General features: G+C 40.6%; 1 protein-coding gene across 1 annotated transcript in view; it reads left to right on the forward strand.

The window, feature by feature from the left end:
- The window catches only part of LOC124612469 (anaphase-promoting complex subunit 5), a 145,203-nt gene that overhangs the window by 58,434 nt on the left and 69,579 nt on the right, over positions 1-17,190 (forward strand). The window contains exon 3 of the mRNA XM_047140698.1: positions 7,767-7,977. Coding sequence (XP_046996654.1) covers positions 7,767-7,977 — 211 coding nt within the window. The remainder of the gene's footprint in view (positions 1-7,766; positions 7,978-17,190) is intronic.

Consider the following 17,190-nt stretch of genomic DNA (forward strand, 5'->3'; position numbering starts at 1 on the left):
GGGCGATTAGGATCAGATGGATGTTTAAAAACTATATTAACAGTTTTATCCACAGAAAACATGGACACGGTTTTTGCTATTGATTTTGTTGTTGTCAGTTATCACACAAAAAAACCCTATAACCTATTAATTCAAGGTCATTTATTATGGCCAGTAGCACATCATATAATACATTAGATGATTTTCACCGGTAAAATGTGAACAACATCCCTGTACACAGACTTGACACTGTGCAACATAAGTACAAACGCTGAATTTGTAGCATGTTCCGAGTTATATGACATGCCCAAAACACTACCTCCTTTATATTCCAAATAAGAATTTAGATGAATTTCATCTACACTCAAAACAACATTGCCATAGACGTCTACATCCATACTCCGCAAGCCACCTGACGGTGTGTGGCGGAGGGCACCCTGAGTACCTCTGTCGGTTCTCCCTTTTATTCCAGTCTCGTATTGTTCGTGGAAAGAAGAATTGTCGGTATGCTTCTGTGTGGGCTCTAATCTCTCTTATTTTATCCTCATGGTCTCTTCGCGAGATATACATAGGAGGGAGCAATATACTGCTTGACTCTTCGGTGAAGGTATGTTCTCGAAACTTTAACAAAAGCCCGTACCGAGCTACTGAGCGTCTCTTCTGCAGAGTCTTCCACTGGAGCTTATCTATCATCTCCGTAATGCTTTTGCGATTACTAAATGATCCTGTAATGAAGCGCGCTGCTCTCCGTTGGATCTTCTCTCTCTCTTCTATCAACCCTATCTGGTACGGATCCCACACTGCTGAGCAGTATTCAGGCAGTGGGCGAACAAGCATACTGTAACCTACTTCCTTTGTTTTCGGATTGCATTTCCTTAGGATTCTTCCAATGAATCTCAGTCTGGCATCTGCTTTACCGACGATCAACTTTATATGATCATTCCATTTTAAATCACTCCTAATGTGTCCTCCCAGATAATTTATGGAATTAACTGCTTCCAGTTGCTGACCTGCTAGTTTGTAGCTAAATGATAAGGGATCTATCTTTCTATGTATTCGCAGCACATTACACTTGTCTACATTGAGATTCAATTGCCATTCCCTGCACCATGCGTCAATTCGCTGCAGATCCTCCTGCATTTCAGTACAATTTTCCATTGTTACAACCTCTCGATACACCACAGCATCATCTGCAAAAAGCCTCAGTGAATTTCCGATGTCATCCACAAGGTCATTTATGTATGTTGTGAATAGCAACGGTCCTATGACACTCCCCTGCGGCACACCTGAAATCACTCTTACTTCGGAAGACTGCTCTCCATTGAGAATGACATGCTGTGTTCTGTTATCTAGGAACTCTTCAATCCAATCACACAATTGGTCTGATAGTCCATGTGCTCTTACTTTGTTCATTAAACGACTGTGGGGAACTGTATCGAACGCCTTGCGGGAGTCAAGAAACACCTGTTCAAGTATTGAAATTTCTGTCTTGCATAGGACAGGACATTACTTCCCCCAAGCCATTCATGAGATGGATTCACATTAAATTTGCTGCAGATCTTATGCAGAGTGCTTGGATGTGGAATTTTCATTAATGAACTGCTACGTAAAAATTTGTAAGCATGAGAAGAAATTGAAAATAGCAAACACAGTATCATAAATGTAGAATTAAACCTTTGATTAAATTTCTTGACATTTATGAGACTAACTTGTTCGTATATAAAGTCTACCATCTCCTTTTGACTCTCTGTTCACTGTCTTTCAGCACTCCTAGACTGTCTTTCACTATCTCTACAATACTTTGTTGACTCCTCTGCCCAGATCAGGCTGCAGCTGTCTGAGCCCCATGGTACAGCCCAATCCTCAACCTACCTGCTCTTATACTCTTCTTCCCCCTCTCTTGTGTGGTCTGTTAGACTTGTCCATCTTTTGTCTCTTTGTGCTTCTGTTGCCTGTCCATGTTGCTAGTCTTTCCTAGACAATTTCTTAGTGGACTATCTATGGTAAGTAGTGGGGGCTGGTGATGTCCCCCCCCCCCCCCCCTCGTCCCTCTCATTGCACCCTGCTTTCAAGGGCTTTCGGTTGCTCTTTCTTCTTTCTGCCCCTTATTTAGACTTCATTGACATTTTGTGGACATTGGGGTTTACTCCCCCATGGTTTTGCACAGTAGGCTGTCTCTGATCTACAGTCATGTAGACTTGTCTGTTTGAGGTAAAGGGAGCTCATAACCTAGTAGTTTGGTCTCTCTACTCGTCCAACCAACCAACCTCAGCATATTTACCTAAATAACTTAATTTTTGTTCACAGATAACTGATAGTAAAAATGGCCATATCTAAAAAGAAATGTAGACAATACGGTGTTGGATATTTGAAGTTTAATCTAATTCAAACATTGCCAGGCAAATGATTACCTGTGTGACTTTTTGGAATAAAGTGTTAAGCAATGAGGCTATGAAACCATCCAAGTTTGAGGATCATGTCAGAAGGTGTCACCCTGATGAATAGGCAAAGATCTGAAACATTTTCAAATACAAGGGATTTTCGATAAATAAAGCAACACATTTTTTTTCTTAGGTAGTTTTGGTTGCAAAAATGGGGAATTCATTGTGGGACTTTGTGGAATGTGCCCACATCAGCCCTTATAGTTTCACGAAGTTCTGATAGGTGGAGGACTGTATCTGCCCTTCAAAATGGCATCTGTAATGGAGATGAGTTTCATGCTGAGAGCTGTCGTTCTGTCATGAGTTTCTTTTGATGGAAAACCAAGCATCGCAGGTATTCATAGGTGCTTGCATAGTGTCTATGGAGATGTGTCACTGAGCAAAAGCATGGTGAGTTCTTGGGTGAAGCGCCTGTCGTCATCGCAACTAGGTTTTGCAAACCTGTCTGATCTTGCGCGACAGGCAACACACAACTGTGACTCCTGCAATGTTTGAATGTGTGGACACTCTTATTTTAGGTTATCGATGAATCACAGACGCCTCGCTGCACAACGCTGTGTGTCTGTTGGTAGTGCTGACACATTCATCCATCAATTGGGGTATTCAAAGGTGTGTGCCTGCTGTTTCCTTTTCATGTAACAGAAGACTATATAAAGCAATGAAGGATCATCTGTGCGAAATTGCTTGTGGAATTTGAGGCTGATCGTGACAATTTTTTGTCAGACATCATCCCAGATGATGAAACATGAGTTCGTCACATTGAACTGGAAACAAAACTGCCATCCCTGGAGTGGTACCACACCACCTCTCCTCCGAAGAAAAGGTTCAAAGCCACACCCTCGGCTGGTAAAGTCATGGTGATGGTCTTCCAGGTCTCTGAAAGGGTTATTCTGTTTGAGGTCCTCCATCATGATGCAACGCTCAACTCTTAAGTGTATTGTGCTACCCTTAGGAAATTAAAAAGAAAGAGACTTCACCATTTTCATTGCTGCAAAAATGCAAATGAACTTCTCCTCCTCCATAAAAATGCAAGACCTTACGAGGGTCTGCACAACCAGTGCAACTCACAAAACTACATTGGCCTGTTCTTCCTCGTCCACCTTATAGTCCAGGTCTCGCATTTTCCGACTTGTATCTTTTTGGCTTAATGAAGGAATCAGTGGTAGATGATGGGAAGGTTATTGATGCAACAATACATTGGCTCAGATGCCGAATAGTAGAGGGCTACCATGCGGACATGGAGGCCCTCTCAATAAAGGTGGCATAAGGCCGTCACATTGAATGGCGATTATGTTGAAAAATAGGGTTTTGTAGCCAAAAGAGGGGTATAATATTGTGTATTGGGATCACTTTCAGAAGAAAAAAAAAGTGTTGCTTTACTTACTGAATGCCCCCCCCCCCCCATACTTAAAGAAAAACTTACAAAAGAGACCCCACAGTAGGCGTTATGTTCGTTTCGATATCACAGGCGGTGATTGTTTACTGGGTCTTAAAATGGCTTGCTGCTTATAGCAAAATCTGGAAAAGGTTTGTAGTATCTGGAAACAGTTAGTTTTTCCAGTCACTGAAGGATTTTAAAAACTGTTCTACACAAACCTACTTATGATGTACCCAAAAGAATTCCTTTGAGCAACATCACAGTTCTAAGACACATTGATGAAATGATTAAGATATTGAAAACATCTTGTGTACAACAGTATAGAACTGTGACAAGACACTAAAGATGACTCAATATTTATTATTCTGAACAGTTATTTTATGGAAAAAGTTATCCTTTTGTCAGATATATCTGTGGCAGCAGATGGAGCACCTGGCATGTTTCGCTCTATTGTGGGTGTATGCAATTTAAAACAAACTATATGTGGGATGTTTGCAATACAATGTATAATCCATTGACAAAACATTGTTGCTAAAAATCTGTGGTAGATTGCATCAGTTGCTTCAATTTGTCATTAAAGCACTAATCAATGCAACATGTTGAATTCTGGGTTATATGCACAGTTGAAGTAATCTGGCTGTAAAAAGGCGTGTATTTGACAAGATTTTTCTCACTTTTTGATACTATTTTACAGTTTTTGCATGTGAAGATCCAATATTAAAAGAACATTTAATAAAGTGGAAAGCAGACATTGCTTATTTAACAGGTTTGTGTACTAAATTTAATGAGGTTAATTTGAGGTTACAAGGTGACACTAAATTTAATAGAAACATAGGCCATCATTTCAGCTTTTCTTGCCAGAATGAAAATAGTAGAGCAAGACATTGGATGATGCATATTTTCCCAGTTTCCCAATTTTTCATAGACAGACAGCCGGGATGATGATTCAACATTGTTCAAAATTTGAAAGATCTGCACTCAAAAACTTTGGAACTGTTTGGGGGTGTTTTGGCTCTGGAAATACCACAGTGGGTTATCATTCCATACAGTAACGTTTAAGAAACAGGTTACGAGAGCAACTGATTGGGATAAGCACTAACAAATAACTTAGAATACAATTTGGAAAGAGATATCAGTAATTTTGGCTTCATGGAGACATACCTATTACTTAACCTGTGTATGGACTACTGCGAGAAAGTTTTAGATAGCTTTGTGTCTTTATATGTTGTGGAAAGGAGTTTTAGTGCAGTTGCCAATCTTCTTAAAAAAACAGATTGGAAATCCCTGACTAATGAGATTGAGGATAAATCTTACTAAACTGGAGCCTAATGTTGAAAATTTTCTAATAATAAAGATCAGGTGTATTGCTCCCATTAAAGGCATTTATGCATTAATTCTACTAAATTTGTATTTAGTGTTGATTACGTTAACAAATATATAAAATTAACATGTTTTAGTTTTTCACTCTACACTTCTGCAGTTAAACCTACACTGACAAGCCAAACCATTATGACCACCTGCATAATAGCTCATTGGAACATCTTTGTAATGCAGTATGTCACCAATTCAGTGTATCATCGATTCTACAGTTCGCTGGGAAATTTATGGAGCTACGTGGCACCAAGTGTGTACACACAAGTCATGTACTTCTTCTAAGTAATGGGCCGCTGATGTGGTTACACAGCGATGGCACTCGACAGTGACCCAAATGGGAACTATTGGATTCACATCAGGCAAATTTGGTGGTCAAGATTTAATTTGTGAGTTCACTATCATGCTCCTCAAATCACTGTAGCACGATTCTGGCTTTGAGACAAAGACAGTTACACTACTGAAAGATGATGGTGTTTCGAAGACATCAAGCATGAATGGATGCAGGTGGTCTGCAGCTGACCTGCTATCTTAGATTACTATGTGCGATACATGGTCTAATCTCGATGATCCCAACTCCACTACAGTTGTAATTGATGATGTCATTGGGGCAACGGGTGAACATGCAGGGGTTGTCTGCTGTGGAGCCCCATGTTCAACAATGTGCGCTGAATGGTGTGCTCCAAAACGTGTGTCCACCAGTATTTTGCTCTTTCACCAGGGGTGCCACAGATCACCATCTGCCCTGCTTTACACAGCAGACAAGCCTCCAAACCCCATGTTCTGTGAAGAGTCGTGAACATCCAGCCACTTAGTGCCTAGTTGTAGTTTCACTGTCCCACCACTTTCCATAAATGCTCATGACAGTAGCTCATGAAAATTGGACCAGCTTTGGCATTTTCAAGCTTCTTGTTCAGACTCTGTGTAACTAATCTGCCCTTTGGCAAAGTCACTTATCTCAGTGGGTTTCTCCACTCGGAGTGCATATCTTTGCTAGGGTAATCACCATCCACCTCTGCTTGGCTTACATACTTTTCTTACTGCGTCATATGCCCACAATGGCATGAGGAGGCACCCAATTTGTACAGTGGGCAGTGGTCATAATGTTTTCGCTTCTCAGTGTATAAAAGTGAATATCTTTGTAACAGCTGACAAAAATCACATTTTAAGTTGATAAAATTGGAAAAATTCAATATGTGAAAGTCAGGGGTCTTGAAAAGAAAAAGAAAAAAAAAGTGCTCGGTCTAAGAGACTCAAAGTTTTTGGACCTCTTTACTAAATTCTTGTATATATTCATATTCAGCGAAGGTACTAATAACCATGCCACTGAACATCCTGAAACAGGCATCATTGATGTCATATCCTTCCTCCTAATGTCACCTTCTTTTGGTATGGATTTGATTTCTTGCTTATTAATTAATGTTTGAATATGCAGTCACTGATGTAGCACAAAGATTTTTAAATAATAGTCATTAATATCAATATAATGGAAGGAAACATTCCACGTGGGAAAAATTATATATAAAAACAAAGATGAGGTGACTTACCGAACAAAAGCGCTGGCAGGTCGATAGACACACAAACAAACACAAACACACACACAAAATTCAAGCTTTCGCAACAAACTGTTGCCTCATCAGGAAAGAGGGAAGGAGAGGGGAAGACGAAAGGAAGTGGGTTTTAAGGGAGAGGGTAAGGAGTCATTCCAATCCCGGGAGCGGAAAGACTTACCTTAGGGGTCTTTAAATATGTCTGCTTGTGTCTGTATGTGTGGATGGATATGTGCGTGTGTGCGAGTGTATACCTGTCCTTTTTTCCCCCTAAGGTAAGTCTTTCCGCTCCCGGGATTGGAATGACTCCTTACCCTCTCCCTTAAAACCCACTTCCTTTCGTCTTCCCCTCTCCTTCCCTCTTTCCTGATGAGGCAACAGTTTGTTGCGAAAGCTTGAATTTTGTGTGTGTGTTTGTGTTTGTGTGTCTATCGACCTGCCAGCGCTTTTGTTCGGTAAGTCACCTCATCTTTGTTTTTATATATAGTCATTAATATCAGTTAGTTAGCAATCTGACTTTATAAAAATTAAATTTTGTTATTTTTCCCTTGTTGTCATAGTACCGTATGCTCTTTTAAGTGCTCTTTGTTATGAATAGCACCAATATTCCATCAGTGTTTGTTTTCCAGCAATGAAAATGAATGTTTGGGAGGATTGTCCCTCCCCACAGGTTTTGGCTGGAGGGCTTCCCTAAATATCAATATATCCAGGTGATCTAAATAAATTGATGACTCATAAAAACTGTATGATGCTACAGTAATCTGAATTCATTATCATCTTTGATATTGTCCTCCTCCTTCCAATGGACTGACTGGTGATGAGAAGTAATGTTATGGAAAGATCCCAATGTGAGACAGAATTAGGACAGACAGTGTTGACATTTGCAGAGGTTGTGGGGAGAGTCAGCCTGGTCTATTCACACAGTGGGAGGAAGCTTTCACTTCTCTTTGGTTACTATTTTTGCTATATTTAGTTTGCATTTTTTGCCAGCACAGCAGATGGAAAAACGTGTAAAATCCAATGCTTACAAAGAGTGTGTTTCCACAGGGTCCTGATCTGGAGCTGAAGGTTTTCAAAAAGCTACTCACAGAGGGGAGATACTCACTACTTCCTTCACTTTATCGGAGCTTTGAAAATGAATTACTGGAAATTTACAAGAAGGGAGTTGGCAGCATATTAGATTTAATAAGTAGTGTAGGTCGGTTGATGCTAGAACCTTCTGTTATGATGCCAATTGTGAACAAGAGCAGTGTAATTGGTAAGTTGTTTACACACTAAAATTGTTCAGATAAGTTAGTTTATGAAAACATCATTTAGTTGTGTTTTTTATTATGTTTACACTCATAAAAGAATACATAATGTGAGGTTTATTGAATGCTTTCATAAGTTTATTGAAGTTTAATACTTGTACTCACTATAAATGATAGATTCAATAATTTCTCTACCATTGTCTTTTAAAGTGTGAGATGTGGTGGTGATCAGCATTACAAGCAATTCTAAAAGTGAGATGCAAAATGAATACGATGTATCAAGCCTGTAACAGCTATGTACACAAACACTAGTACGTGAGTATACAGCTGTAGTGATGTTAGATTTGTTTATTCAAAGGGGTCCTCCTCCTCCTCATCCAAAACTGCCATGTATCCCAGGAATTCTTCACTTCCAGTACCACCTCAGACCTTCTGAAAAAAATTTCACTGAAACCTTAAACTAAGTTCTGAGCTATCCATGAACTGAAACCAGACCCACTATCATAATTTTTCTTGTGTAAAAGACTCTACTACTGTGATACTTGACCACAAATTGTATGTGCCACAGGTACTTCATCAACTTTCAGATATATTGACATACAAAACTGTTCCTAATGATCCCGTTTTTTGCTTGCATATGCAGAAAATCCTTGAAACAGTGGACACTTAAAACGGTCTCACACCTCCTTCCATATAACATCTTACTTCTCGTGCCCCATGTATCCCCATCTTTTGCCTACATCTCAAAATACACGAAATTAATCACCTCAGCCATTCAATTCTAGCAGCCTTCAAACCTCTTAACGAATGCAACTCAACCCTTCAGCACTTCCATATGCCACAGAGCCAACCATCATGTGTAAAACAAGCAAACTGCTTTGTAGAATGTGTGAAATCCATTCCCATCGCTCTCCCACCTCGAACCCTCCTTTTCATAATCAGTGGACTCTTGCTCTACATTAACATCCCACATACACAAAATCTATTAGCTCTAGAACACTAGCCCACTCTCTACCCAGCTAAAACTCTTCCTAAAATCTCATTTGTCGCTCTAACCAACGTCATCCATACCCACAACTACTTCATATTTGGGGGCCGACCTAAAAATAAATCATGATGACCACTATAGGAACCAGAATGGCCCTGTCCTGCACAAGTCTTTTCATAGGTTGTATGCGAGAGGCATTCCTGAAGACTCAGAAGCTGTCCCCCCTTGACTTTGTATTAGTTCACCAATGACATCTTGTGGCCTGTACTCACTGTGAACAACTCCTCACATCCTGCAACAGCATAAATTCACTTGATCCTTTTAAAAATCCAAAGCAATCATCTTTGATCATCGCTGTTTCACTGAAGCTCATTTCCAAACCTCAGTCTATTTGAAACCATTGAATTACCAACAATACATCAGATTCTCAACTATCTGACACATGTCTGTTTGGTCTCAGTAGTATCTGATTTACTTAATCTGGCCTACTTAATTAATATCATAATAATACTTCCCCATGCTGAAATGAGGATTAATTTATTGTACGTAATGTGCTTTTCCTGAGCTTTAGCAAGCAGGTGCTGGCTAAAATGGCATGTGGACTTTTAAAATGTATGGTTGCTTTTTGTGTCTCCAGCACTCCTGGAGTCACAGTTCTAAGGTACATACTGTAGTGTTACTATTGAATAAATTATCAGAACCAGTCTTCAACGAAAGATGCTTACATACCCTCTTCCATTGCTCACAAACCAAGAATGTACACCCATGGAAAGCATCTCTACTGGCAACCCTGTGTTCTTTGTTTCTTCAGATTCATATCTGATGCCCAGAGTGCACCCATTGTTAAATTGTTATTCTGTGCGGTCCTCTGTGTTCTAACTAAAGAGTTGGAAATGGTTGATAAATGAAAAAACTTGTAGTACTTGTTGATCAGAAACTATGTGCTGTAATGTAACTGAATTCTGGGGTAGCAGCTAGAATTGTTGGTTTGGTGTTATGGGTACGAAAAATTACTGTTTGGGGGGGGGGGGGGGGGCAATTGAGCAGAAATTGATAGTGGTGTGCTTTCCAAGGTAGTTGAAGTGGAATAAAAGTAAGGAAGACAGTGTTGAAAGGTAAGCGTAAAAAGGTTGAAGCTTTATTTTTGTGGCATAAATAGTTAAGAGGAAAAGGTTTGTCCATTATTTGGCTGCCATTGTTTAAAGACTATCTTTTGAAGTTAATTGACGAGGAGGGTATTACTAGCAAACATTTGTACACCTGCGACGAGAGTGGTTTAAATTACGAGAGTTGAATGAAAGTAATGCCTCCACCTTCGTTAATTGGGTTTGGATGGGATTATTTTGATAACTCAAATGCAGAAATAATCCTTAGAATGTGATATTTAATTACCAGTGTTCACTTTTCCACATAATCACCAGCCAATTGGATACATTTTTGCCAACAATGGACAAGTTTTCTGAAGCCATCACGCAAGAAGTTGACACTCTGTTTCCACAACCACAGTCTCACAGTTCTCTCAACGTCTTCATTAGAAGCATGATGATGTCCCCGCAGATCGTCTTTCATTTTCGGGAACAGATGGAAGTCAAATCATTCCATGTAGGCTTTCACGGCCGGCGTCTTTATCAGTAAACTCTTCCGGGCTAAGTTGCCGTGGTCGATCTGTAGAACTTCTTCTCCCTGACGTTTCGTTCTCAACTGCGGAGAACATCTTCCGAGGTGAGTCGACGACTGGCTGCTAGGAGCTGGGGCCGCCGCTTATATAGAGATCGTAGGGGGCGCCACCACACGTCACATGGCGTCGATGTGCAGCTATCTCTGGCTATCGTCTGTTCTCTCGATTGCAGGCAATCGATTGTCACGTGATTGATGCAACGTCGACCGCCATATCTTATCCAATTTTAATCCTTCTTCTTTACGATTAAAATTGTATTGATGTTTGTGGATTTCAATTGCCTCTCTATACATACGAGTATAATAGTGCGACGTCCTTGCTAGCACGCTTGTTTCACCAAATTTTATGTCGTGATCTCCATCCTTAAAAACATGTTCCGCTACTGCCGATTTGTCGATATGTCCCAAGCGACAGTTTCTTTTGTGCTCCGTCAATCGTGTATTGATGCTTCTTTTGGTAGTTCCTATGTAAACCCTGCCGCAACTACACGGAATTTTATATACCCCTGGGGTGGCTAGGGGGTGACGAGCATCTTTTGTTGATCTTAGGCATTCACTAATTTTCTTAGTAGGCCTAAAAATGGTCTCTACCTGAAACTTGGCTAGTACTTTTCCAATGCGATCCGTGATATTATGGATCCATAATATCACGGATCGCATTGGAAAAGTACTAGCCAAGTTTCAGGTAGAGACCATTTTTAGGCCTACTAAGAAAATTAGTGAATGCCTAAGATCAACAAAAGATGCTCGTCACCCCCTAGCCACCCCAGGGGTATATAAAATTCCGTGTAGTTGCGGCAGGGTTTACATAGGAACTACCAAAAGAAGCATCAATACACGATTGACGGAGCACAAAAGAAACTGTCGCTTGGGACATATCGACAAATCGGCAGTAGCGGAACATGTTTTTAAGGATGGAGATCACGACATAAAATTTGGTGAAACAAGCGTGCTAGCAAGGACGTCGCACTATTATACTCGTATGTATAGAGAGGCAATTGAAATCCACAAACATCAATACAATTTTAATCGTAAAGAAGAAGGATTAAAATTGGATAAGATATGGCGGTCGACGTTGCATCAATCACGTGACAATCGATTGCCTGCAATCGAGAGAACAGACGATAGCCAGAGATAGCTGCACATCGACGCCATGTGACGTGTGGTGGCGCCCCCTACGATCTCTATATAAGCGGCGGCCCCAGCTCCTAGCAGCCAGTCGTCGACTCACCTCGGAAGATGTTCTCCGCAGTTGAGAACGAAACGTCAGGGAGAAGAAGTTCTACAGATCGACCACGGCAACTTAGCCCGGAAGAGTTTACTGATAAAGACGCCGGCCGTGAAAGCCTACATGGAATGATTCGACGCCTCTACGGGGAGGAAATGTCAACTAGGGTACGACGACTGGAGAACCTACGCAAGAAGAAAGGTCAACAACTTTGCTCACTCACTTTTCTGCTACGCTGTCGTGATACCGGTATAGTTCCCAAGTTTTTAAAAGTGAGAAGAATGTTTCATTCGCCACAAGCTAACCGTATTTATTCTCGTATGGAACTGGCATTACTACGTGAGCGGATACATCAGACACGACGAGGACTGGCGGTATGTGATGGCCAACTGCTAAATCTTCATTTACTTATTAGCAATACTATGCAGTTTTGTCATTGGAACAAAGTGGACAGTTTAACATTTAGATCTATGGAGATTAGTGCAGAAGTGTCTTCCAATAGGCAGAAGGACAAGTTTGATCGTCTACAAGAGGGTCGACAGGAAACAGCGATTCCAAACAATTCCCAAACGGTTATTAATTTATCGGAAAAAGAATTGTCTAAGGAAGAACTTTCTGTTCTGTCTAAAGGAGGGAATTTTGCAATAACTCCATCCAAGATTCCTGTGGAGGACATTATTGCTAATATAGAGGCAGGAATTCGTCAGTTACCATCATATTCTGCTGATGAAATTAGAATGGAAACCTCCAGGATATTACGCAAAGCTAAGCCACCCAGCAGCAATCTGTCTCAAGGGGAAAGGAAGGCATTGCGGGAGATCAATGCAGACAAGAATGTTATTATAGTTGCCGCTGACAAGGGAAATGTTACTGTTTTAATGAATACTGAGGATTATCACAAGAAGATCAGTGATCTCCTGGAACCCAGCACATACAAGAAGTTGAAAAAGGATCCCACAACGAATGTGCTGAATGCCACCAAGCGTCTGATAAAACAGTCTTCAATTCCTACAGAAGTTAAAAAGTATCTTTGTGAAACGGAGGCTTATCCTCCGAGATTATATGGATTACCAAAGATACATAAACCTGATGTTCCTTTGAGACCAATAGTCAGCGCAATTGGAGCTCCTACCCAAGAACTAGCCAGACACCTTGCCTCTTTGTTACAACCTCACATAGGCAAAACTGAGAGTCATATTAAAAACTCTCTACACTTCATTGAGAAATTGAGGGAAATTACTGTCGGTCCTAATGACATACTTGTCAGTTTTGATATAGTGTCTTTGTTCACGATGGTTCCAGTTGATGAAGCTCTCTCCCATATAGCCAATATGTTCCCTACTGATATAGTAGCCTTGTTCCAACACTGTCTATCCTCAACCTATTTTCAGTATAATGGTGAATTTTATGAACAGATCGATGGGGTAGCCATGGGAAGCCCCCTAAGTCCCGCAATTGCGAATTTATTCATGGAATATTTTGAACATCAAGCATTGCAGTCGGCCAAAAAAAAGCCCCTCGAAGTGGTATCGGTATGTGGATGATACCTTTGTAATATGGAATCATGAGGAAGAAGACTTGAATGATTTTCTGGTACACTTAAATAGCATCAACCCAAAGATTAAATTTACTATGGAGAAGGAGAAGAATGGACAACTTAACTTCTTGGATGTATCAGTTATCAAACGGGCGGATGGGACCTTAGGCCATAAGGTCTACAGGAAAGGTACACATACCGATCGCTACCTCCATAAGAACTCAAACCACCACCCTAGGCAAAAGAGGGGGGTCATAAAAACACTAGTGGATAGGGCCAATAATATTTGTGAACCAGGCTACTTACAAGAAGAACTAAATCATTTACGAATGGCCTTTGCGAAAAATGGTTATACAAAAAACGAGATTAATCGAGCACTTCACCCAAATAGAAAAATGCCTAAAAATGGGAGACAGCAACAACCATCAGCTGGAAAAGTATTTCTTCCGTTCATCCATAATATCACGGATCGCATTGGAAAAGTACTAGCCAAGTTTCAGGTAGAGACCATTTTTAGGCCTACTAAGAAAATTAGTGAATGCCTAAGATCAACAAAAGATGCTCGTCACCCCCTAGCCACCCCAGCGGTATATAAAATTCCGTGTAGTTGCGGCAGGGTTTACATAGGAACTACCAAAAGAAGCATCAATACACGATTGACGGAGCACAAAAGAAACTGTCGCTTGGGACATATCGACAAATCGGCAGTAGCGGAACATGTTTTTAAGGATGGAGATCACGACATAAAATTTGGTGAAACAAGCGTGCTAGCAAGGACGTCGCACTATTATACTCGTATGTATAGAGAGGCAATTGAAATCCACAAACATCAATACAATTTTAATCGTAAAGAAGGAGGATTAAAATTGGATAAGATATGGCGGTCGACGTTGCATCAATCACGTGACAATCTATTGCCTGCAATCGAGAGAACAGACGATAGCCAGAGATAGCTGCACATCGACGCCATGTGACGTGTGGTGGCGCCCCCTACGATCTCTATATAAGCGGCGGCCCCAGCTCCTAGCAGCCAGTAGTCGACTCACCTCGGAAGATGTTCTCCGCAGTTGAGAACGAAACGTCAGGGAGAAGAAGTTCTACAGATCGACCACGGCAACTTAGCCCGGAAGAGTTTACTGATAAAGATGGAAGTCAGATGGTGCTAAATCTGGACTGTATGGAGGATGCCGTACGGTGGTGAGTTTGTCTCTTTAAGTTCTGTTGTGGTGGCATGTAAAGTGTGTGGTTTGGCATTATCATGCTAAAGGAAAACATTTCCCTTTTTCCACCATCTGCGTCCCAGAGCACTGTAGCCATGATTTTTCCAGCTGAGGGCTACGTCTTGAATTTCTTTTACTGGGACAAGTCTGTGTGTCAATATTCCATAGACTGATGTTTCGTCTCTTGTCACAGTTGAATGGGGAAATGCGTCACCTTCATTCTCGTAATGTGAGAGGAGTTCCTGGCAAATTTCAAGTCTGTGCACTTTCATTTCAGGAGTAATCATCTGGAGTACCCATCGTGCACAGATCTTCTGATAGCAAAGCAAAGCAATAATGTGACCCACACATTCTTGTGAAATGCTGATTGTGCTTGCAATTTCTCTCTGAATGATGCGACAATTGTCCTGAATCAATCTGTCAACATTTTGTTTGTGAAACTCGGTGGTTGCTGTCACAGGATGTCCAACTCTTCGTTAATCACGCAGGTCACATGTTCCCGCATCAACATCTTTAAACATACTCGCCCAACGATGCACAGTACTCACATCAACACAATCACCATAAATTACGTTCATACTCTGATGAATCTCCTTTGTGGTGATGCCTTCTGCTGTCAAGAAATCAATGACTGCACATTGCCTAAATCACTTTGACCGACCGTCTGTGCAAAGTTCCGTACTTTACACTGTAACAACACAATTGTTCAATGCTAAGGCTTCCCACTAACTGGAGCTGTAGAGAAGAGGCTACAGAACAAGCCAATACCTGCCGCATACCAATGCTGTCAACTGTTGAAGAGTTACGAAGGTGGAGGCATTACTTTTCAGTCAACCCTTGTAGATGATGCTCCCTGCAAAAATGCATCAAAGAAGGAAACTGTGGCACTTGGATGCAATAAAAGCAAGGAATGAGTTACCATATTGGCTTGTAGTAATGCAAGTGGGAACCATAAGCTTAGACTTACATTAATAAGAAAATCACAGAAATCTTGAGCTTTCAAAAACCTGAAGAATCAGGATTCGCTATCTCTACATTGCTCTCATCAAAAGACAACATGGATGAATTCAGAAATCTTTAAAACCTGGTTCCAAAATGATTTCATACAAGCCGTAGAGAAATACTTGAAACACACCAGTTTACCAATGAAAGCTCTGCTGCTTCTTGATAATGCACCTTCACATTCAGCCAGTGACAATCACTTAGATGGACATATTTTTGCCACCAAATGTCAGTGCTCTTTGTCGGCTGATGGACCAGGGCTTCCTTTAAATGCTAAGGAAATAGTATCACCACTATCTTCTCAGTTCGTTGATATCAGTGGTTGATGATAATGAAAACTTCGTAGCCATTCTGAAGAGGATTGACTTGCTAGAAGTCATAAGACGGTTGACCAAAGCGTGGGAAGAGATTCTAAACGTATCATTTATAAGGTCTTGTAAAATTCTTTCACCACGGAGGTGGTCATTTTAACTTTGAATCCATGTGTGAAAGTGGAGTAAAGATGAAAACGGTGATATCATTTTGTTGCTCAAAAATGTACCAGGCTGTAAGGATGTTGATGTAGAGGACGTCACAGAATGGATGGTAAATGATTAAGTGGATCAACTAACTGACAATAATATTGTGGAAATGGTGATACTGGGGGAAGTAATACAAGAGGAGGGGGCAAACTTAGATTATAGGAGAAATCTCATCCCATATTTGGAAGGTGTCAAGAAGATTGACAGACTGATGCAGTACATGGCGAGTAGGAGAAAGCTATGTCAGATGGTATCATCTGATTGCACCTACATTGACATCTGCATCTGTACTCTGCAAACCAGAGGTTGTCATGGCAGAGGATACACCCTTTTGTATCAGTTATTAGGGTTTCTTCCTGTTCCATTCACATATGGAGTGTAGAAAGAATGATTGTTTGAATCTTGTGTGCATGCAGTAATTACTCTAATCTTACCCACACTATCCCTATGTGGGCGATACATAGGGTGTTTAGTATATTGCTGGAATAATCATTCAAAGCCAGTTCTTCAAACTTTGTTAACAGACTTTCCCGAGATAGTTTAAGTCTCTCTTCAAGGGTCATCCAGTTCATTTCGTTCAGTATCTCTGTGACACTCTCCCATGGATTAAACAAACCTGTGACCATTCATGCTACCCTTCTCTGTATACTTTCAATATCTCCTGTTAGTCCTATCTAGTACTGGCCCCACACACTTCAGCAATATTCTAGAACCTGTCGCATGATTGATTTGTAAGCAATCTCCTTTGTAGATTGACTGCACATCCCCCGTATTCTACCAATAAACTGAAGTCTACCACTTGCTTTACCCACAACTGAACCTACACGATCATTTCATTTCAAATCCCTACAAAGTGTTACCCTCGGATATTTGTAGAGTTGGTCCATTCCAACAGTGACTCATTGATATTATAGTCAAAGGATACTATTTTATTTATTTTTTTTTTTTTTCATTTTGTGAAGTGCAAAATTTTACATTTCTGTACATTTAAAGCAAGTTGCTAGTCTCTGCCCCACTTCGAAATCTTATCAAGATTTGACTGAATATT

The sequence above is a fragment of the Schistocerca americana genome, chromosome 4, assembly GCF_021461395.2.
Source record: "Schistocerca americana isolate TAMUIC-IGC-003095 chromosome 4, iqSchAmer2.1, whole genome shotgun sequence".
Classification (NCBI taxonomy): domain Eukaryota; kingdom Metazoa; phylum Arthropoda; class Insecta; order Orthoptera; family Acrididae; genus Schistocerca; species Schistocerca americana.